At 45.8% G+C, this 24504-nt stretch overlaps 1 protein-coding gene across 1 annotated transcript; it reads left to right on the top strand.

Moving 5' to 3' along the window:
• Positions 1 to 159: 159 nt before the first annotated feature.
• LOC135913421 (uncharacterized) lies at positions 160 to 22060 on the top strand. Its single transcript, XM_065446002.2, has 4 exons — positions 160 to 513; positions 1362 to 1505; positions 3783 to 4033; positions 21901 to 22060. Exons 1-4 carry the CDS (start codon positions 223 to 225, stop codon positions 22058 to 22060), a joined length of 846 nt encoding a protein of 281 aa, XP_065302074.1. The 5' UTR covers positions 160 to 222.
• The last annotated feature ends 2444 nt before the right edge of the window (positions 22061 to 24504 follow it).

The following is a 24504-nucleotide window of genomic DNA, read 5'->3' as shown; positions in this document are numbered from 1 at the left end:
AGTGGGAATCGCGACGGCACAGTAAAAAGGGGTGGAGGGGAAACTATCGCGCCACCGCCTTCATGACTTCGTGTTGCGTATGGTAGCAACGATTGTTTTCACAACCCGAACATGTGGCCTCTTTCCGAGTAAGCGCAAGGCACCGGCACTGTACGTCAATAGCTACACAGTTCCTGCAGGAAATTGCCAGCTGCCCCCGTTTACCGGATTTGTTCTGAAAATATGCCGAAAAGATACCGAGAGTGGCTGTTCAAAGACAATATTGGGAAGCCTCGCTCAACAGAAGCTAGGCACGCGAAGAAAGCTGCTCATAGTGATGGCCCCTCGCTGCTTGGAGGTCCCGACAGAGTGGAAGATGCAGCGGCTGCAGTGGGAATGCCGGCTGACGCTTTAAGTGGCGAAGAATCTACGAGTGACGACTTCCTCGACGACACAGCAGCAGACCCGTCCCTCGGCTCCATAAGTGATGGGCTTCCTGAAGCAAGCGATGGGCAGCTGAATATCGTACAAAGTGTAAGTGCGACTTAAGTACTGTTTAATTTTCTTGCAAGACTTGTTTTAACACACAAATCTGCTGTTGTGGCATCGTGAATGTTCGCGTACATCATTTTGCATTTCGCGTGTTGGCACGTAGTGCGGCCGGTGCCCAGGCAGGCAGAGAACAAGGCGAAGTCGACCAATAAACTGGAACAGTTCATTTGGCAAACTTGCGCCCGCAAAAAAAAAAAAAACGTTAGTGGTGATAGTAGCCTGCATGGACGTCTGTCGTCGAACCGAATGCCGCCCCGCTGGCGTGCACGTAATTTATAACTGTCACTGAACTTATACCTGTGCCACATTCGCGCAAATTAACGCCATTTGAGTTGAGGCCTTCAATTCCTTAACGTCACTAAATCTTGGGGTCCGTGACACACATCTAGATTTAATGGAATCAATTAAATGTGCGATGACGGTAGTTACAGTTCGATTTTCGTTGCAAGCTTATCAGAAAATAAATGTTCGTTCAGTTGAAAGGATATTCTACAGAAAAAAAAACGTATAAAGCGTCTTTATAGAAGTAACGCGCCTATTAGTACATAACTCATTCGACTGTACGAAAGCATTTGTTTATCGGTCGCTTTCGAGTGGACAGCAATTAGAGAATGGCACAACTTTTTGTTTTGTTACAACCTTCATGCATCTGTTCAGCTCCACACTTTGAACTTTGTCAAGCATTATGCAAGATAAAGTTACTCTTTATAGCTGTAGCATGTGCTTTACACTCTCTGCTGCTATGTGCAATGATGCAGTAAGCCCTGTTAAGCCTGCATTCTTCATATATTTTTCTCGAGTAATAATACAGAACAGGTCTGTTTCCACAGGATTCAGAAGCAGATTCTGCAACAGAAGAAGATCCTGCTGATGCTCTGAGATATGACCTGCTGGATGATGTATCCTTGTGCTCCAGTGATGACGAGGACTTGTCGCCCCAGCATGAACCCTCAGCAAACCAGACATCAGAACTGGTCAGTCTTTTCAGTAGTCATACTCATGGGCACTATAGAGTCGTAAGTCAAGGACAGGCATGTCCTTTCTCCTCCTCAAAAAATCCTAAGTGGGAGCAAATCCATTAATGAAAGGTTCATTCTTTCCTGGTTTTGTTCATGACACTCCTGCTTGTCATGAAGGATTGTTCATTCCACATTTGTTTCTCCTTATCAGCTGTTAGTTACTGGTCACCACAACACCCATACCATGCCTCCGCTCATGGTTGGCTGTCATTTTTGCAGTTCTGTGCATTAAATTATTGTAGTTCTAGAAATTGACACACATGTCTGTACGCAGCCCGGTTCTTGCGGTATTCAACTAAAAAATAGTACATCTGTCTTGTCAGCTCCTCAGGTGTTAAATGAGATTAGTTGTCATTACATAAAATTGTGCTGTTCAAACAGATGACCATCCGCCCTTCCTTGTCTTAGCCCTTGTCATCCCCTGCACTCCTGCAGAGAAAATGGAACAGGGCCAAAATACCTGCTCAAGATGTCCAGGGAAAACACGGGGAATGCGGGAGATGGAAATTGAAGACGATGAGCAAAACTGATTGCATTCACCTTGTTCACGTTTTGCTCATCTGCTCATAACGTGACACTCCTGTTGATGAATCCATCTGTCCGGCCACCAACAGTCTCTAAACTGTACTGAGCATTGTTGCCACTAATTTAGAGCAGAATTACTTCAAAATATTTTGACTTCCTCACATAGTGCAATTCAACACGGTGACTTGTAAAAAAATGTAAACATGATTTGCATGCTACTTTTTTATGAATCTACACAAATGCAGCATGTTGCAACCTGCACAGTGGAGAGTGCTGTGCTTACTCAATGTGAATTTACTGTCATTGCACTTAGCAGGCTGACTGATTAATACCCGTGTCACACGGGCACCCACGAACTCCTTCAGCATAAGGGAGCGCGAGACTTCCTAAGGGAGTTTGAGCTCAAGGAAGTTGCGGTCGTGTCACATGGCCAATAACAAGGTTTTAAAAGTAGCCGCCAGAGGCGCATTCAGCGGTGTTTGTTTTTTGTACAGGTAAAAGAATATAACTTTTAATTACACTCGTAGCTATTATAAGTAATGCTCTTTCCATAAGAATATTATTCAATGTGTTTGATGCGAAAGTCGTGCCCCTCATTAAGAATCAAAGTTCGCTCGCTAAACATAGCATTGCTGACAGTGACATTAGCCAGCCTGTGCTCATGTGTGGTTTCCTTTGCAGCGCGACTAGCCACCATAGCATGGCGAGTAGGCTCTGGGTTCTGCTACCCGAACTGCTGCAAACTATATCCAAAATGCACAAATGCATGGGGCATTTTGTGCATTTTGTGGGTCTTATTGCTACGATGAGGTTTCACTGCACAGTGCCTTGTCTTGGCCTTTAACCTGATACTATTGCCGCCGCTGACCCAGCATTCTTGTGCAAGTCTCCGCATGGCAAGCCGGAACCGGACTGGTTCAAACTACCCTATGCAGTCGGGCTGACTCAGCCGGACTCGATGCTTGTTCAGTCCGACCGGCTAGCATTTACATGAACTCGACAGGCATATTCCAGCCTGACAAGCCGACTTGATCCAATTCTGTAGGGTGCCTGTAAACGGCCTGAAAGACTAGAAAAGCATTGCGCCAAGCGGCCTAGGTTGAGAGTATTGTGTAGTAGTAAGCATAACTCTTGCTGAATTGTGCTTGAACTTTTATTCATTTCAAGAGAAACATTCCAAACACGTGCAAGATTAATTTTAATGCAAACGATAATGAAATCATCAGCTTTACGACAGCAAGTATGGGCACGAGAGGACTCCTTTCAGCCGCCAAAGGAGATCACCGATCTCCCTTGACCAACAGCACCATTAACTCCCTTATTAGAAGGGCGACGATGTGACACTGAGTGCATCTCCACTGAGATAAAGACAACGAAGTTAAAAGGAGTTTGTGGGTGCCCATTTGACAGAAGTATAACACAACCTGTGTCTCAATAACCACAAAACAAAATAGTGCAAGCGAAGCATATAAGTATGGAAGCAGAAGGGAAAGGAACAGGTAAATGAGAATTCTTGTTGTGGCATAGCTTGCATCTATGTGCTTCTGTCTTTTCTTGCTTAGCTTACTCTCCTCACAAGGCTGAACTTGCAGCTTTTACTGTGCACATAAACCAGTCAGCCTGACAATTTTTTGTATTGTAATCCTGCATACAGGTGATGTGATGTATGACAGTTCAGTATTCAGGACTGTTTTTCTTGTTTTGCAGGATGAGCCACTGTACGCTGGATCACGTGTGACCGTTGGTGAAAGCATGGTGCTTATTCTTGGGCATTGCCTGCGGCATAACACCACTAAGGAGGCAACTGAGAGCCTTCTGAAGCTTATTGAAGCCCACGTGCCTGAGGAAGCTGCCATACCAACGTCGAAATATGCCTTTTTTAAGCAATTTACAAATGCTAGGGAGAACGCCACATTACATTTCTATTGCCCGTCTTGCTCACTTTATCTGGGCGAGAGGCATGCACAGCAACTACACTGTTCTACCTGTGGTGCTGATTTTGTTGTCGACATGCTAGAAAAAAAAGAAAACTATTTTCTTACATTCGACATTGCCAAGCAAGTCGAAGACAAACTTTCGCTCGCTGCACTAGACTTTAAGTCGTTGCCTAGACAACTGTCGTATGATGTAGGCGAGGTAACGACAAGCCAGGGTTACCACAACCTGCCAATGTCTACTCATGACTTGTCGGTAACATGGAATACAGATGGTGTTCCTCTTTACGAGTCATCTGGGTACAGCATATGGCCACTTCTTCTTCAAATAAATGAATTGCCCCAGAAAGTGAGAGCAAAACACATGCTCCTAGCTGGGTTGTGGTTTGGTCCCACAAAACCCAAAATGAATTCCTTTCTGAAGCCATTTGTTGAACAAATGAACATTCTCTCCAACAGTGGTTTCCAGTATACAGATGTGAAAGGAAATGTCCTAAAGGTGCGAATTTTTCCAGGGCCCTGTTGCGTTGACACAGTGGCCAGAGCCATGGTAATGAACATGAGCCAATTTAATGGTTCTTATGGCTGTGCATGGTGCATGCATGAGGGACAAGTTGTTCGGAAAGGCAGCGGTCATGTCCGCGTATACCCTGTTGTCTCTCCTCGACCAGCGCCCAGAACACACGAGACATTTTTGCGAAATGCTGCTAAAGCAGAGGCAACACTGCAAGCCGAATATGGTGTCAAAGGTTCAAGCGTGCTGTTCGATTTGGCATTTTTTTCATTTCCGGCAGGTTTCGTTGTCGACTACATGCATGCTGTGTGTGCTGGCTTTGTTAGGCACATGGCATGCATGTGGTTTGACACCTCCATGTCGTTCCCATACAGTCTTGGAGGCAAAATTAATGAAATCGACCAGCGGCTGCATCTTTTGAAACCTATCTGGGAGATTTCTAGGCTGCCGCGCTCACTTAAACTCCGGAAGTACTGGAAAGCATCAGAGTGGCGCAACTGGTTGTTGTTTTATTCTCCAGTAGTGCTCCATAAGATTTTGCCGAGAGCATACTACAAGAATTGGTTGAAGTTTGTTAGGCTCATGCACTTTCTTCTTGCTGACACAGTCGCAGCAGAAAAACTGAAAGAAGCTGGCAGGACAATGTGCGAGTTTGTGAGGGAGTACGAAGAGCTGTATGGAATAGCACACATGACATACAACGCCCACCTTTTACTACACCTTGTTGCATCAGTGGAAGTATGGGGCCCATTGTGGAATTATTCAGCGTATGCTTTTGAGGGCATGAATGGGCAGCTCGTGCAACTTGTGAACGGCACACGCTATGCTGGCTGGCAAGTGGTTGAGAAGTTTTATTTTCTGTCGCACCTTCCCATCATATGGGACAAATGTTCCCACTTTCAGGATGCCCAGTCGAAGCACCGGCTAATGAGGTACTTTTTAAGGGGGTACAACCTGCCAAAGAACTCCGAGAGCACTGGTGGTGTCGTTTTTTTCGGAAAAGGAGAGATGGGTAACCGTGGCATCTCATACAAAAAAGTGCTAATTGGCAGTTTCCTCTACTGCACGAAGGGCCTTGATAAGTCGCGCCGCCTTAACTCGGTCGTGTACATCAATGGTACATTTGGCCAGATCGAGGATATTTTGGCGACTTGTGTAGAGGGACATCGATCATGTACATGTGTTCGGCGTGTTGTCTTTCGTTTGTGCAAACTTAAGGTTGCAAGAACATTTGTTGCCGATAACTTGAGTGGAACCATCATACATGAAGTTTGCACGACGTCAGACAGAGTAGAGATGGCTTCTGAAAATCCACGAAAATGTATGTTGTTGCGGTCATCGTCAAAGACATTTGTGTGCTGTGTTGCCAGCAAGTGCATTTTTGAAGCAACGTAAAGATGTCCTTGCAAGAGGAGGGAGAGAGCCAGAAGTAACAAATTTTTATACTGAAGCATGAGCGGAGAAAATAATAAAATATCTCATTTTGTGCACATACTGCAACGTTGTTAGCACTGTTTGGCAAAGCAACATCCTTCAAACTGGTAGAATTTCTCAACAGTTTTGAATAAGCAAACGACCGATAATATGAGTGCATTGCCTCTCAGGGAGACTACATTGACAGTTATGAAATTCTTAGAATGATTAGAACGATAAGCGACTTAAAGAGATTAGCACTACTTTTGTGTCCCTCTCATTTGTGCTGTTGCAGCACACAAAGTACCATTGCTCATACTGTTACTATATGCTTTTCTGTTTTTGCTCCTTCTACATTCCCCTCAGAGTTGCTTGTGTTTTGTCTGTGGTAGGTGTAAGCTTGTTTCTATTGTTTCATACAGGGTGTCCCAGTTAACTTGGACCAAAATTAAAAAACTAAGAGCTCTAGAGAAATCGTACCGACTGCATAGTAGTGGCAGTCGTACGTACTTGCAGCCAGTATTTTTTTATCGCGAATTATTAATTCATTGCTTTTAAATAGTCAACTTGTAATTATTGCTGGAATCGCAAACATATTAATTACAATGTTTTAGGGCACCTTAAATAACCTCCAAATCAAACATTTATTTCATGCTGAAGTGGTCCTGGTTGTTTTTTCCAAGAAAATACAAAAGCCCGCGACATGCGAAATAGATTCACTCGCACGCCGTTACTCAAGCTCCTACAAGCAACCATTGAAATAAGTACGGCTGCATTCTCTTATCGCCGCATCATACAAGGCTCCGCTACGCTTATCAATCCGTCAGTGGCGTGTTCTTTTGATGCCGCGACCATCACATAGTGTGAAGCCCTGTATCGAGCTGCCGCCACTAGTAAAGCTGTGTATCCATGGCTATTCGCTTGGGAGCGCTTGTGTAGCAGAGTGTGTACCTATCTCGTATTTTGGATGTTTTGCGCGCTTTTGTTCTTTCTCAGAAAAACCAATGAGGCAAAGCTGAGCACTAAAATGCTTGTTTCGGAGGTTATTTGAGGTGCCCTACAACTTTGTAATTGATATGTTTGCGATTCAAGCAATAATTAAAAAGTTCTCTAATTAAAAGTAATTAATACTTCGTGAAGAAAACAATATTGGCCATAAGTATCTACGGCTACTGTGCAGTCGGTACAATTTTTCTAGAGCTCTTGGGCATTAATCTTGGTCCAAGTTAACTGGGACACCTGGTATATAGGCTGTACACTATGTATATAGGTTTTTTATATATAGGCCTGCAATTCAATGCAACAGGTTCATGTATTTGTTTTCCTGTCATACAATTGTGCCTACCCACAGATTTATGAGAGTGCATTATTTTTGTGTTCATGTACAGGGTGTGTCCTAAAAGTAATGTCAGTAAGGCCATTACAAGTAATTTATTGAATTTATCCTTGCAAGTGTTTAAAAATGTTCCAAATACTCTCATTTTGCGTCGATACATCAGTTCCAGCGAGCCTTCCAGCTCTCGAATGCGTTTTGTTAGTCCTCCTCCGGAATAACCTTTAATGCTGCGGTGCAAGCTGCTCTGATCCCGTCCACAGTCCCAAAATGCTTGCCTTTCAGGGGTGTTTTGAGGCGTGGAAACAGAAAAAAAGTTGGGGGGGAGCCTAGTCTGCGTTGGACGGAAGCTGGGGGATAGTTGACGCCCCTGCTTTAACCAGGTAGTTTGTGATGATGAAGGCGCTGTGGGCCAGCGCATTATCGTGGTGCAACTTCCAGTTGTCTGCGATGTCCGGCTGGATGCGTTGAACCCTGTGTTTCAGTCTTTTGAGGACTTCCACATAAGCTTTGGGGTTCACTGTGGTTCCAGGTTCTACAAACTAGTGATGAACCAGTCCGTGGATGTAAAAAAACAGATGAGCATGATCTTGATCTTTCATTTGCTCATCCTGGCTTTCTTCTGGCGAGGGGATGAGTGTGTGTGCCCCTCTGATGATTGCCTTTTGGTCTCTGGGTCATATTCAAATACCCAAGTCTCGTCACCTGTAATGACGTCCAAAAATTTTCGATCACGTTTGCACATGTCGAGCTTTTCTTGGCACGTTTCAATGCAGTGCGACCTTTGGTCGACAGTGAGCACTTTTGAAACCCTTTTTGCGCACACCTTCCGCATGCCGATATCCTTTGTAATGATTTCATGAACTTGAGTTTTTGGCATGTTTAACATGTCGGCCATTAAATGAACACTTAATCGTCGGTCAGAGTTCAGCGGTTCCCTGACTAGCGTCACATTTTCATCCGTGGTGGTCATGCATGGCTGTCTGGCACGGTCTTCGTCGTCAACCTCTTCCCGGCCTTCCAAAGAGGCCTTGTGCCTCTGAAACACTTGCCGATCTGACAGGGCATGTTCTTTGTAAGCAATCTTGAGCATAGTAACACTTCCCGCAGCGGTCTTGCCAAGTTTCACGCAAAACTTGATTGCAAATCTTTGCTTTAATGAGCGCAGCATTTTCACTTGCACAAGAATGAAAAATAACTCTCACGGACAAGCCCGTCGTACACTCTCCGATGCTCGGAGCATACTGAGAGGGACAGGCAGTAAGCGTCATTATGCAGGCGCCCTGACTTATACATAATAGAAAATGCATATTCTTGTAGACGCAATGCCCAATGTGCAAGTCGTCCAGTTGGGTCCTTCAAAGTGGAGAGCCAGCAGAGGGCGTGATAATCGGTTACGACGCAGAAGCTCCGACCGAAAAGGTATGGCCGAAATTTCGCGACCGCCCATACGAGCGCGAGGCATTCTCTCAGTGATGGAGTAATTTCGCTCAGGCGTGGAAACAAGGCGGATAGTGTAAGCGATGACACGGTCTTGGTCCTGTTGATTCTGAGCGAAGACAGCACCGATGCCATGACCACTCGCGTCAGTTCGTACTTCAGTGGGTGCAGAAGGATCAAAGTGTGACAGAATTGGGGAAGTTGTAAGCCGCTCAGTCAGGGTAGAGAAGGCTTTCTCCTGCAGTGGTCCCCAAGAGAAAGAGGCGCCTTTCTTAAGGTCAGTGAGAGGGTGAGCGATGTCGAAATTTTTCACAAATCGCCGGAAATAAGAGCATAAGCCCAGAAAACTATGGACATCGTTTGTTGAACAAGGTACAGGAAAATTTTGCACGGCGTGAACTTTCTGTGGATCAGGTTGGATTCCGGCGGTGTTTGTAAGATGGGGGGCTGAGCATGTTAATTTCACGGCGACTGAAATGGCACTTGGGAGTTTAGCTGAAGGCCAGCCCTGCGAAACACGGAGAGTATGGTTGTGAGGCACTGCAGGTGGCTCTCAAAGTTCGGCGAAAACACAATCGCATCATCGAGGTAACAGAGGCACGTAGACCACTTCAAGCCGCGCTAGAGAGAGTCCATCATGCGCTCGAATGTAGCTGGCACATTGCACAATCCAAAGGGCATGGCTTTAAATTGGTACAGACCGTCCGGTGTGACGAAGGCGGTTTTCTCGCGGTCCATCTCATCGACGCTAATCTGCCAATAGCCGGAGCGGAGGTCAATTGATGAAAAGTATTGGGATCCGTGAAGGCAGTCAAGAGCGCTGTCAATGCGAGGCAGGGGATAAACATCCTTCTTTGTTATCCTGTTGAGGTGACGGTAGTCAATGCAGAAGCGCCACGAGTTGCCGTTTTTTTCACTAAGAAAATCGGTGATGCCCACGGGCTACTGGAAGGTTCAATGATGTCCTTGTTCATCATCCTGTCTACCTCTTTCTGCATGATGGCCCTTTCTGTTGCAGAGACATGATATGGCCGCCTATGAATAGGGCTGGCGTCACCGGTGTTGATGCGATGTGTGACAACAGATGTCTGGTCAAGTGGACGGTCATCCAAATCAAAGATGTCCCAAAAAATGACAGGAGGTGACGAAGAGCTGTTTGCTCAGAAGGAAGGTCGGGGGCGATCATCTTACAAGCATCATCCGCAGGCGTCTAGTACAGAGGAGTGGGTGACAAAGGTCCGTTGGGTACTGAGGAAGGATTCAGAGGTCAAAGAAGAAATCTTAAATTCTTATAAAGGAGTGGTATGCGCTATGGCGATACCGTGTGGCAGCACATGCGACAAAAATCCAAAATTCAGGATCGGCATGCGTGCGCGGTTTTCGCGGATCCGGATTAAGGTGCTCGGTAGGGCAATATTGCGGGACAAAACCACATGAGTAAGCGACGGCATGACGTACTCGCCATCAGGTATGGGAGGACAGGGCGTCAGGAGGACATTTGTAGCCGCCTGTGGAGACAGCCTTGCAATCTCAGCAAAACATAAGCGGTGTGAAGCACAAGTTGTTGCGTCGGCAGGAAGTGGCAGATCCAACTGTACAACACCTGCGGAGCAGTCAATTTGGGCAGAGTGTTTCGAAAGGAAGTCGAGGCCGAGAATTAGGTCGTGCGGACAGTGTTCAAGGACGATAAATAGAACAACAGTATAATGGCCCCCAAATGGTCACACGTGCTGTGCACTTTCCAAGGACAGGTGAAGTACTCCCATCGGCGACTCGCACAGTGTACAGTACGGCGGGTGTCAGAACCTTTTCGAGCCTTCGGCGGAGAGCAGCCCTCATAACTGAAAGCTGCGCTCCTGTATCAACGAGAGATCTAACAGGAACGCCATCAACTTCAATGTCCAGTAGGTTTCCACATGTAGGCAGGGGCAACAGAGGATTTGTGGGCTGGGTTGCAGTTGCAGCTTCAACTCCGGGAGCTGCACCACCTAGTTTCCCGTAGCGAAGCAACCGGTTGCAGAAGGGGACGAAGAGCGGTGAACGAGGCGAACAGGACCTACAACCTTGCGGAGATGGGGAGTGGCTGGACCTGGGTGGAGCACTGTCGGCGTTGATGTTCCTAGTCAGCATAAAGGGCGAGAAAGTAAGATTGTCTGGTTCTTGGCGGTAGTGACTCGGAGACAACCACCGAGGAGGCAACGACCAGTGGTTGCGGCAATGACGGGCGATGTGTCCAATACCGGAACAATTAAAACAGATGGGTTTATGATCCGCTGTGCGCCAGTCAGCTGGGTTGCGACGGAGTGGCAGAAAGCTTTGCGTCTGGGAGCGAGTCGCCAGAGAAATCTTGTACGTGATCGTATGGCGGACCGAGCAGAGAGATGGAATGCCCAAACTTGCTATTTCATCCCGAATGACCGCTTGTATAAGGGAGATAGCGGGTATGCTCGGAACGAACTAGAGCCGGAGCCATGGCCTCAAGCTCACGGCGAACGATGCGCGTGATATCTTCCAGTCCTGTGGGCCGAACAAACCGTGGCGGTATTGGGCAATCGGTCAAAAGTTTGAGCGACACGGTGGCCCTTCACTTGTTCGAAGCGCCGGCACTCCTTTATAATTGCATCCACGGTGGCACAATCCTTACACATCAGAAGATTGAAGGCATCGTCTGCAATACCTTTCAGTATGTGACCAATCTTGTCTACCTCGGTCATGTTGTTATCAGCCTTGCGACAGAGGGCCAGCACATCCTGTATGTACATGACATAGGATTCTGTGGACGTCTGAGCGCGGCACGCAAGTTCTTTTTTTGCTGCCAGCTGACGACCGACAGGTCTGCCAAACAGGTCTTGCATTTTTTCTTTGCAGACATCCCAGCTCGTTACGTCAGCTTCGTGTGTGTGGTACCATTGCTTTGCAGTTCCTCATAGATAAAATATCACGTTTGCTAGCATCATTGTTGGATCCCACCTGTTGTTGTCGCACACTCGCTCGTTCATCGTAAGCCAGTCCTTTACGTCGGCGTTGTCCGTGCCACAAAATGTCCCTGAGTGCCGCAAATGAGTGAAGGTGACCGTTGGCACGGGCTGCTGAGGCGTCGCTTGTGTCAGTTGATTTGCCATTGTGGCGGCAGGTAGATGAGGTCCGCTGTGAAGTTCCGTGATTGTACCCCACACCTTCCACCAAAATGTTGCAGGAAGAAAGCAGACCCACGAGTGTAAAATAATGTGTACTTACAACTGAGGTATATGGCGTTTAGGCAACTGCCAGACTTCGTCTTCCTCTAGTCCAATTCAACTTCTTCCTTCCTTTCACCGTAACAATATAATGCTCATTTCATTGATTCTAAATGCTTTCAAAAGCACTGGTCAAGTGCTCTCGTATAATTGATTGAATGTTTTCCTTCAGATCGTTAAATCAGCCTTGTTCAAATCATGTAAATTGTTACATCACTGTGAATTAGCTATAAAAAACTTGTTTGTGTCACAGAAATGTTGATTTTTTAGTATTTTGCCATAGCAGCAACACATGAATTATGTGTGCATCATTTGTGGTTCTCTAACAATTGTTAGATTTTAGTGTGTGACATGTCTGTACTTATGTACTTAGTTGACTTGCCTGTGCACATAAATTTGATTTCAGTGTTTCTGCTATATCTTGTGTGTTTGTTGGAAAATTAGTGTGCTCAGTTTGAAATGTTTACCCGAAGAGAATAACTACATGTGCATCTTCTATATACCTACTTCAAGTATGTATCGCCGATAACACATTGCCTGAAGTGGGCGCCAACTAAATGTGATGTTTGCCTCTATTTCTGTCTTCATTGCTTTGAAGGATAAATATCTTGTCAAGCTGCGAACTAGCACCTTTTAGTTCTGATGCAAGCTTTTGTTTTGTAAATGAATGAATGTCAAATAAATATTTATTGATTGATGTTTATATAACTACCTTATTATTAGCCTATGTCGTGAGCATCTTTTTCGTTATCACAGGCCTGTGTGACCTGTATGCTGTTCTGGTAAGCTTTTCTGTAAGCTTGCTGGAGTATAAAACTGCATACCTTCTGTAGATCACACTTTTTTTTATTTATGGGAGCACTAAGGGTTAGCTGATGGACATGCTACAGATGTGCCATGAGCTATTAAAATCTGCTTTAATTTGGACATGCCTCTAGACATGCTAGGAATGGGCACTCTAGTTTTAGCAAGAATTGTGTTCAGCACCAGGTTAACCTTGGAGTTCTACTGATCGAACAAGTTTTCGTAGATGCAAGCATGCATGGTTTGTAACTAGCATTCGATGTGAGACTGAGTGTCGAATAACCATGTATAGATCACTTTTATCCAGGCTGTGACTTGACCCATAGTACAACTGGTACATTTAAGGCAACTTACATAGCCACTACCTTATTTCAATTAATATTAATTGCTTTAGCTTACGGCCATTGTCAGACTGTTTGTAGCAATGGGTGACAAAGTTGAAAACTGTAAAACTAACCGTAATGACAAAATGTGTCGTGGTTCAGTCTGCAGGCTGTCTGTACGGTATTTGCAGACGAAGTCTACGTGGAGGTGACTGCTGGGTGACTCGAGGGTGACTGAAAGGTCAAATTTACCTATTTGATCGTAATTACAAAATGTGTAATCGTTCAGAATATATATATATATATATATATATATATATATATATATATATATATATATATATATATATATATATATGTATATATATATAGACACTCGCTGGGCATGCATGCATATTACATGACGGGTCGATCTACTTGCCATCCACACATTGTCTGCAGACAATCTGCAGACTAGGTCTACGTGGAGGTGACTGGTGGGTGACTCATGGGAGACTGAAAGGTCAAACCTATTTAACCGTAATTATAAAATGTGTAATAGCTCAGAATATGTGTGTGCGTGTATATATATATACATATATATATATATATATGTACACTCACTCGATGGACATGCATATTACAGACAAGTGTACTTGCCGTCCACACGATGTCTGCAGACAATCTGAAGACTAGGTCTACGTAGAGGTGACTGTTGGGTGACTCATGGGTGACTGAAAGGTCAAACCTATTTAACCGTAATTATAAAGTGTGTAATGGCTCAGAATATGTGTGTGCGTGTATATATATATACATATATATATATATATATATATATATATATATATATATATATATATATATATATATATATATATATATATATACGTACACTCACTCGCTGGACATGCATATTACAGACAAGTCTATTTGCCGTCCACACGATGTCTGCAGACAATCTGCAGACTAGGTCTACGTAGAGGTGACTGGTGGGTGACTCATGGGTGACTGAAAGGTCAAACCTATTTAACCGTAGTTATAAAATGTGTTATGGTTCAGAATATGTATGTATATATAGATACATATATATATTTACTCACACACTCACTGGGCACGCATATTACAGACAAGTCTACTTGCAGTCCGCATGGTGTCTGCAGACATTCTGCAGACTTAGTCTACAGAAAGGTCGAGTCTACAGCTAGGTGACAGGGGTGACTGATAGGTGACTCATGAGTGACAGAAAGGCCAAACCCATTTTTGTAAGGGCAAACACTATAAGAACATAGTTCACATAGTTTGCTCTCAGCGTTTACCTACCTTTCACGCAAGAAGCCGGTTCGGAAGACTATCGCGGCGACTGCGCACAGTGGCGTGCACTATACGTATTCGGTAAAGAGATAGCGTCTGTAAACGAATCTGTGCTTTCAGTTTGCCCAAGATTATTATTTAGACAGTAAAAAAAATTCCCTCGTTTCGAAAGTACTTAGAGAAATGTACGGGAGAGCTCGCGCGTGGTGTTTTCAGTGAGCGCTGACAGCAAAACCTATGAGGAGCGCGCCGCGTGATCCCTCATACTACGCCAGCGAGGCGCTTCCAATAGATGGCGACTCCGTAACCCCTCGCCGCCAATACCTGCTTAATTCGCGATCTGGGAAAGAATGCGAAGGAGAGGGGGACCCGGGGGACGTGCGCGGTATCCAAGGCGGCAGTACTGGTGCTGAAACCCGGAAATTGTCGATATCCTCGCCTTCCTCGACTACACCCGGGTGGGGGGGGGGGGGGTGTGACAGAAGACCTATGGGCGCCGGGCGCCAGATGACCTAGCTACGCCACTGTGTACATTTGATCACATGTGAAAGGAATACAGTACAGTGCCTCTGACACGTACTGGACAAATTTGGTGCCACCTTTAACCAAGCAACCCTCGCTTGCCTCCTTGCCTTTCTCGATTCAATTTTCAATTCAATCAGTTCATGTAACTTTTCAGGACAAAATTTGCGCAGCGAGGGATGGGAGACCACGCAACATGACTGTTGTGCATATGCTGCCTAATTTATTTTTGCTGGAAATATATGTGCATTGCAATCCACAAGTGAATTGACAAAGGCACCCAGGCATAGGAGGCTTGCTTAGTTAAAGATACCCAAAATTTGTTTTGTATCTCTGAGGGGCAATGTAGGCTATTCTTTTGATCACGTGCATATTTGGTCCAATGTACATTGGGCACGCTGACTAGCCGGTGCCTCAGCATGCGCCTAGGAGAGCACCATAATTCACTCAAAGGACCAGTGTGCTCGTCCCATTTGACCATGCATTGACATGACAAGCTGTGCACTAGATTTAGATTGTTTATCTGTTTCGTTCGCCTATGGCAACCGATTGATACAACAAAATCAGTGAGGAATACCACATCCAAAAATGGGACATGTGTCAGTCAACGCTCATTATGATTGCATGACAAAGAGGAATACTCAATAATGACGTGGGATAGCAACCACCATGCTTATTTATTAAATTATTTTTATGCAAGCTTGTTCATCATGCTTCTACGCATTTGTTTTTCAACTTGTGCCCTCCTTCTGAAAGCAGCGCTCGGGTTTAAATGATAAAAACACCAGACATGGTGGGGTGTATTTCTTGAATTGGATGTATGCCGTCATTCAGGAGGCCAACACATACATGACATAGTAGACTTGGAATGTATGAGAACTGTGCCTATAGCTGATGCAAATATTCTGTAACGACTGGCACTTGGATGTCTCTGGGATGCATTGGGTTGCCCTTGCACAAACACTCCTACGCTCATTTCCAAGCCAAGTAATTAGTGAGATTTTACACGTTTTTGCAGCCAAGAGCAATTTCTGCTTACTGTAGTTACTGCTCCACCCAAAGGCCACACAGTGGTTCCTCAACAACTTTGTGTGAACCGACCCCACATAAGTTTTTCGCAGAACTATCTATAACATCTCCAGATCGTTCTGCAGCAAGTGATACAGCGTGTATTTCTGTGGTTGATTGCCAAGTTTTGTTAATTTTTTGTGCTTTCTACCATGCAGGGTACACGTGCACTTACTTCAAGATGACGACACTCCACCTCAAGAACAGCCTCTCCTCAGTGATAAGTAGCGAGATTAAATGAAAGGACCAGACTGATACTGTGTTTTCCTTCCATTTAACCTCCTTCTGCATTTAAGGAAGCATTGATATGCCCAATAAATGTTTTTGTTAAATATCTTTCTTTGAGTAATGTCTAACATGCAGCATATGTAGGGCCAATGTAAATGTTGACAAAAGTGCTGCATCTTCGCTGGACATACATACATGCATACAGGCTGCATATATCAAGCACCAAAGACAGTCACGCACAGGTAACATATTTAAATAAGGTCTGACTGCCATTGGGACACATGAGAAAATGTTACCACACGTGGTGGCCAATTTTGTTATAGGAGTAATATGAGCACCAGCAGTCTAATGTATAAGCTCATTAGAGATTCATTAGGAAGACGTGAGAAAGTCACAAGAAAACTGCTTTCGAGCGCACGTTAGGAACACATTTCATGCTCACAAGAAAAACACTCGTCAAGAATTCTACAGAAAGACGGTGGCCAATATGTTATAGAATGACATTAGGAATACATCAGAAAATTCCAAAGGAACTCATCAGAAAGTCTAATGGCTTTGATGTCAAAACTCGTCAGACTTTCTTGTGAAACTCATCTCATATTTTCATAAGGGCATGCACCACTGGAAAAGCTGGTGCCACCGTCGGCGTGACGTGCTATTAGGGATCACGTGGACATAGCGGCCGCGTCGGCTGCTTCGGAAGCGCCGCAGCGAGCGGAAAACGAGAGTTTACGTTCCCTCGTACGCTGCGGTCCTCATTTAGTGGCGAGATTTTCCCGCTTCGGGTGTCTCCTTTACAACGATTGAAAGCACTACAATAGGTAGTGGCTGCCTTTGAAGGCGCGCAACATGGTAGGCTACTGCTCGGTGCCGCAGTGCCGGACGTACGCAACGGAGCCCGGTGTCAGCCTAATTCATACGTAGCCGCAGGACAAGAAGCTGCGTGAAGCTTGGCTAGCGAAACATAAAACCGACAAACAGTCATCGGCTACAACTCGGTTATGCAGCAAGCACAGACGCGAGGAAGATTTCTGCTATGGCACCGGGTCTGCGATGTTCGAAAAACCCGCAATGAGACGCTCGCCCGAGTCCGCTGCCCGACTAATGTCATGACGGTTTGGTATATGAACTTGTCGATGCTATAGATACTGGCAAGTTCACTGGAGGGGAAAGGGAGCGGTAAGACGCACATCAAAAAAAGCATGGCATATGGTCATGTTTGTGTTACGAATTCATGTACTGGATTACAAAAAAAAGAAACAGCGGGAAATCGCATGCTGAGAACACTGATAAACATAGTTCGACGCAACTCAAAAAATAATATTGAAACGTCCAAGAATTTAGAAAAAAAAGATTGAATCGTCGCGACGGCAGATCACAGTCCCCGTAGGCGTCGAAGTCTCTACAATGAAATTATTTTTGAACAGCTCCGATAGCGCCCACGCAACAATGGTTGCTTGTATACTGTCAAATGCTCGTATTCTTCGGCCTAAAGCTCATGGCACGGTGCAAAAACGCGCACGCGGCGAAAGCGAAACAGTGCGCGGACAGGCATGCAGCCGCGCAGCCGGTCGCTGTGAAGGTGTGCGATCGCTACATTGAGGCTTCCTTCTATTACGCTCCATTTAGTTATACAAGCACTATAAGAACATAGTTCACATAGTTTGCTCTCAGCGTTTACCTACCTTTCACGCAAGAAGCCGGTTCGGAAGACTATCGCGGCGACTGCGAACAGTGGCGTGCACTATACGTATTCGGTAAAGAGATAGCGTCTGTAAACGAATCTGTGCTTTCAGTTTGCCCAAGATTATTTTTTAGACAGTAAAAAAAATTTCCTCGTTTCGAAAGTACTTAGAGAAATGTACGGGAGAGCTCGCGCGTGGTGTTTTCAGTGAGCGCTGACAGCAAAACCTATGAGGAGCGCGCCGCGTGATCCCTCATACTACGCCAGCGAGGCGCTTGCAATACATGGCGACTCCGTAACTCCTCGCCGCCAATACCTGCTTAATTCGCGATCTCTGGGAAAGAATGCGAAGGAGAGGGGGACCCGGGGGACGTGCGCGGTATCCAAGGCGGCAGTACTGGTGCTGAAACCCGGAAATTGTCGATATCCTCGCCTTCCTCGACTACACCCGGGTGGGGGGGGGAGGGGGGTGACAGAAGACCTATGGGCCCCGGGCGCCAGATGACCTAGCTAGGCCACTGCCTGTGACCCAAACTTTTTTCAGCTTAGCGGAATTAAGTTCTCTGCTCATAACTGAAGAGTCCATGCCAGTGTCGACTAAAGCTGTGAATTCGTCGTCTATGCTTACTCGTTTACCCGACGTTACTACATGCTTGGGCTAGGGACGTTACTACGTGCTCGCTGCAGTGGAGGATATTCGGTACTCCCGGCGTCAGCGGCCATACCTCTAGAGGTCGGTGAGCTCAGTTTTCTCCGGTTTGCAGGGCTGGGCGACTGGCGCCTTGGGGCGTCTCTTTCTTTCTTTCTTTCTTTATTAATTTATTCAAGACATTCCTTACAGAAATGCCTTGGGGGACGCGACAAAAGGCACTGAACGTGCCTGACTGGGCCTCGCCAGCCTTGGCAGCAGCAGTCACTCAAGAACATAAATAATAACAAAAGTATTGTCTACAATAGGCTCAATTTGGAACACGGTAGAACTTAAACATCAATAAGTGTTTGTTTTTTTACATCAATAACATAGATACACATACAAGCAGATACATTGTACAGGTATGTCGAAACAATCGTCCGCGTACAGAAAATATATCGGTCTTTCACAATGAAAAGCCAAGACACAGAGTAAGCGGAAAACAACTGGGATCAGTCCGGCACTATTTTTAGTCTTTGTTAAGGAAAACATTTTTGAGCATTTTTCTGAAAATGTGCACTGAGGTAGCTGTAACGAGTGCTTCAGCAATTTCCGGATATTCATTGAGAAGGTCTGGTATCATAAAGCTTAGTTTTTGATCGAGAGAAGACAGGACTTGGCGACCGGTATTGTGATGAAGCAGGTGATGACGACTGAGACTCGTGCCTTTGCTGTTAGAAGAAATTGGTGCGACTGGCGAGGAAAAAGCTCCCGTTCCCCCGAGGGCACTCACCAGGTCGGGGAGAACCCACGGAGAACCACGCCGTGGTAGGGACACGTCCTGTAGATATGGCCGGCTTCGCCGCACTGAAAACAGAAAGGGCTGTGGTCATGAGCACGCCAGACAGCACTCTTTCTTAGGCTGGATGCGTTGATTAACGGTGGATTACGACGCCTGAACCCTACTTCTTTCTTCTGGGCGCTGCGCGCAACCTTTCGGGTGTTATGCAGCGACGGACCTCCTAGGGCTTTCGCGTAAATCAGCGTAACTTGCTCCTGCTGCTGTGGTGCCCCTGAGCGTTCTAGAACTTGCATAGCTTGTTTGATCTCGTCTCTCACCATCTCCCCCAGAGAAAGTTGCGCGAATGGAGGCTCGAACGCAGGCATTGTCTGGAGCTCTTTCCTTATGACAGCTCTTATCGATTCTCTCGTCACTGACGTCACCTCCCAGGGTCACCTTAGGGATGTCACTGGAAAGTGCTGTCACGTTTCGGTTGTACTGCATGGCGCGCTGTTGTAGTGCCTTTTCCATATCAATCGCTTCTGAAAGAAAGTCCGCAAGCGTTGCCAGTGTTGTCGGTGAGTTGTAGATAAGGCCAGCGAAGATTTGCAGCTTTGCACCTCGCGTTAGGTGTCGGACTTTATTGTTTGCGGGCATTGAAGCGTCTGGACGCCTGAAGAGCCCAGTCATGTATTCAGTGCACATCGAGACGCTCCAATTAGGAGCTTGAATTTTTGCCTGGATGGCTAACTCTGCTTTTACCTTTTTGTCTGCGCTGGTTCGCGTGTGGCGACTAACTACCTATGAAATTCGTCTCACGACGCCAATCTGGCTTCGTGGTTCTCGAACCATGTCTTTGCAGAATCCCCGAGAGAGAAATACAGATTGCGCAGGTTGCGTTCTTGAAACCAACCGCTGAATTCGGCGATCCTTTCAAAGTGGTCAAACCGGTCTTCGACGTCTTCAAGAGTACCCCCGTGGAACATATTAGGTGTCTGCAGCAGACGAAAACGGATCTGCGCCAGCACTGCAATCGCAGCAGTAGACGGTTGGTTCATCGTCCTGGTAGGATCTGGTAGCAGACCGTGCTCTCGTTGGAGCCGCTCAAGACGACGGCTGCCACGTACGTGCACAGGGCTGAGCTATGTCGGGCTACTCACAGGCATCGATTCAGGAGTACGCTGGGTCTCGGGCAATCGTGTCCTTTACCCAACACCTCAACCAGAAAGAAAATATGTCACGAAGTTAACAAGCGAGGCCTTTGCAAAGCGGTGTTCCTTAAATAATGGTTGTAACACGTGCCACTATATCCTTCGTCTTTCTGGTTCCAGTGGCCGACGGCCGCAGGTGCCAGCCCATCTCGCGTCGATACATTGAAGGCTCTTGACCACGTTGTGTGATATTTGGACGACGCACTGTTTGCTGGAGCCTGATTCGACGGGCGTTTGGAGAAAGTAGAGAGCGCGTCTCTGATAGCACAAGAGAACGACGCCTGATAACTCAAGGCCAGAACGCGTAATTGTGACTATAATCAGGTTATTCTTTTTCTGTGACGTCTACATGTCTTTGAGAAGCTAAGAGCTGATGAGGAAATGCGCACATTTAAGTAGCGTAACATTTAACGGGAAACAGGCATGCACATTACAAACCCGCATATACGTTGAACGTATACCTTGCAAAAGTAACCTTGCGTTCAGCGCACTCACCGAGTGAGTTTTGAGAGTTGGCGTTGATGTCTTTACACACACATAAAGAACGCGAGGAAAGATGAATATACATGGGCACAGCGTGTGAGTTGTTGACGAAAATTTTCAAAAACAATTGTCAGAGATAATAACGTGTGAAAGACAACTACAGCGGACGCTTTGAAAAAATTAAGTTATAAGGTAATTTCGCAAGCTGTTATGAAAATTGGTAGGAATCTAAGGTCATCATCATCATCAGCCTGGTTACGCCCACTGCAGGGCAAAAGCCTCTGCCATACTTCTCCAACAACCCAGGTCATGCACTAATTGTGGCCATGCCGTGCCTGCAAACTTCTTAATCTCATCCGCCCACCTAACTTTCTGCCGCCCCCTGCTACGCTTCCCTTCCCTTGGGATCCAGTCCGTAACCCTTAACCCATTAAAGACCAGCGTGACCATATGGTCACGTGAGTCTGCACAGTGGATTCCAATTAATTAAGATTAACAAAATGGCACCAAAATCGCCTTTGACATGCCGATTGACAGATTAGAGTCCCCTTTATGGATACCAAGTGTCAGCAGCTGTCAGTCGTTTTGTGGGAGCCCCTCGCAAAGGCGGGAATAAGTGTTGCTCTGCGAGTGGCGTCGCGATGCATCGCTCCAAGGGTTAAGTGTTTTTTTTTCACTACTTGCTTAAGCAATAGCCGGATACAGTTACCTCCATATTGGTCTTTGAATATGTGACCTTCGATGTGCATTTGGGAAAGAATGATGTTTGATTTATCCATGAACGGGTACGTTATCTTGTGCGTTGCCATATGGTCACGCTGGGCCTTTAGGATACCGAACTTTTTATGTTTTTTAACCTGCATTCTCATCTCTTTCACGGCTGCTGGTGCGTTCCTGCAGTGGTTATTTGTTATTTTATTCTCTGAATAGGTACATGTTGGAAGAAATAGTGAAGATACTCGAAGAGGAAGATGACGATGTGTCAGTGATTTACATCGAGCTGCCAGAGGCTAACACCTATTCGGGTGAACACTCGGCCGATGAAGACTCAGACAGGCTCATTGACATTCTAAGCGGGCGGCAGCTATGAGCCGGCGCTGACGCTGTTTTCTCTGACGACCGCCACATTGGTGGATGCGAGTCTGACCACAACGACCCCGGCGGGCAAAGTTACGGAGCATCAGAGGTTTTTTCTGCTGCAGTTGATGCGGCCATTCCTGCGAAATCATCCACTACTTCTAAGTGGACGAAGGGTGACCTCCAGAAAAGCCTTGGCATACTTCGCGACCCAAACTTTGCTGCTTACAGGGACTTTTCAGCTGTTCAGTTGTTCGAACTCTTTTTTGACGAAGCCGTCGTGGAGCTGCTAGTCGATCAAACAAGAAACGTAATTTTGAATACGCCTGATCCAAAGGTTACCAAAGAAGAATTAAGATAAGTTTTCTTGGAGCACTTGTTTTTTTCCGGCTATAACCGCTTGCCAGAGAAAAAATGCTATCGGCATAGCGGCACGGATATGTGCAACACGATGGCCTAGAGTGCTATGCGAAGAAATCGCTTCATACAGATAATGTGATTCCTGCACGCAGCGAAATGCAAGCCTAACACTTAGTGACAAGTTGGCAAAGTTGTGCCCATTGATGGCACTATTGAAAACACGGTTTCTGGAGCACTTTCAATCTGTGCGTCACCTGAGCTATGATGAAAGCATGATTGAGCATTTTGTTAGTCATGACTGGAAACAGTTCATACACGGAAAGCCTATGCGCTTCGGGCATAAAGTATGGCGGCTAAATGCCAAGAATGGATACCTTGTAAACTTCAAAGGGTATCAAGGCAAGCAGGGGATCTCGGAACATCTCAAAAATATAAAAAGGACTTCGGAAAAGCAGTGGCGCCACTTCTTCAAATGGTGGACGAACTCGCAGCAGAGACGCACAAACTTCCTTTCTTTTTCTTTATTCACAAGCATACAGCTATTCAGGCATCTCAAGGCACAGGGCTACGAAGGCACGGGCACAGTGAAGCAGAACCGTGTTCCCAAAGAATGCCCTATCGGTGGACCAGAACTCGTCAAGCGTCAACCTCGCGAGCACGAAGAGCCCGCGCTGAGCGACAATGGGATAATTGTTGTCCGCTGGATTGACAATTCTGTAGTAACGATCGTAAGCACCATTCACGGCGTAGAGCCAATGTCATCTGCAGACAGGTACTCTCATGTTCAGAAGAAGCGAATCAAGGAGGCCCGTCCAAACACTGCTGCTCAGTACAAGATTTATGAGAGGTAAGGACCAGATGGATGCAAATGTAGGCGCCTACAGGTTTGCAATCCGTGGCAAAAAGTGGTAGTGGCCGAGTTTCACTTGACTTTGTTATGTATCTATCAGCAACACTTGGACGCTAACTCGTAGCACAAGGTTCAACGTCACGCAGGTGGAATTCCGCAGGTAAATTGCACAAGCTACCTGATGCGATGGGACAATAAGCCTAGAGGACCTGGTCAACGCAGAATCCCAAAGACTGGTGATGTCCTGACTGGTACAGGGTATGACAAAGTGACCCACTTGCTTGCACCAATACCTAATGGCAAGAGGTGGAGGTGTGAATGAGATAATTGCAACAACACGGTGCACTAAAAACGCACAAAGTATGACGTCGGCAGGCGTATTCCATGATTTAAACCATATTACACTAAATAAGTGCTCGACTATTCGCGATGTATGTTTTTTGTGACGTTTCATGGCTTGAAATAAGTGTTTTTCACTTCGCGTATTTTGCTGTAGCGTAAGGGCCCAGCGTGACCATATGGTCACGGGCTATATTTCAAAAACTAATTAGACAAGAGTAATAATTTTTTGCATGTGAATTATTAGTATAAAGGTAAGTTATACTAGATTTATTTCAAGATAGCAAGAAAAAAAAGAAATCGGTCCCTAATGGGTTAATGACCATCGGTTATCTTCCCTCCTCATTACATGTCCTGCCCATGCCCATTTCTTTTTCTTGATTTCAACTAACATGTCATTAACTCGCGTTTGTTCCGTCACCCAATCTGCTCTTTTCTTATCCCTTAACGTTACACCTATCATTCTTCTTTCCATAGCTCGTTGCGTCGTCCTCAATTTGAGTAGAACCCTTTTCGTAAGCCTCCAGGTTTCTGCCCCGTAGGTGAGTACTGGTAAGACACAGCTATTATATACTTTTCTCTTGAGGGATAATGGCAACCTGCTGTTCATGATCTGAGAATGCCTGCCCAATGCTCCCTAGCCCATTCTTATTCTTCTGATTATTTCCTTCTCATGATCCGGATCCGCCATCACTACCTGCCCTAAGTAGATGTATTCCCTTACGACTTCCAGTGCCTCGCTGCCTATTGTAAATTGCTGTTCTCTACCGAGACTGTTAAGCATTACTTTAGTTTTCCGCAGATTAATTTTTAGACCCACTCTTCTGCTTTCCCTCTCCAGGTCAGTGAGCATGCATTGCAATTGGTCCCCTGAGTTACTAAGCAAGGTAATATCATCCGCGAATCGC

Source organism: Dermacentor albipictus, unplaced genomic scaffold, assembly GCF_038994185.2.
Source record: "Dermacentor albipictus isolate Rhodes 1998 colony unplaced genomic scaffold, USDA_Dalb.pri_finalv2 scaffold_15, whole genome shotgun sequence".
Lineage (NCBI taxonomy): Eukaryota > Metazoa > Arthropoda > Arachnida > Ixodida > Ixodidae > Dermacentor > Dermacentor albipictus.
The sequence above is the reverse complement of the archived record's forward strand: the minus strand, read 5'-3'. Positions and strand labels throughout refer to the sequence as shown.

What these genes read in the sequence shown, in the direction of transcription:
- LOC135913421 (XM_065446002.2), top strand. Translation starts at nt 223, where the DNA reads ATGCCGAAAAGATACCGAGAGTGGCTGTTCAAAGACAATATTGGGAAG. An exon ending in CAAACCAGACATCAGAACTG is followed by an intron (nt 1,506 to 3,782) that starts GTCAGTCTTTTC and finishes CTTGTTTTGCAG; the next exon opens with GATGAGCCACTGTACGCTGG. An exon ending in TCACTTTATCTGGGCGAGAG is followed by an intron (nt 4,034 to 21,900) that starts GCATGCACAGCA and finishes TTCTCTGAATAG; the next exon opens with GTACATGTTGGAAGAAATAG.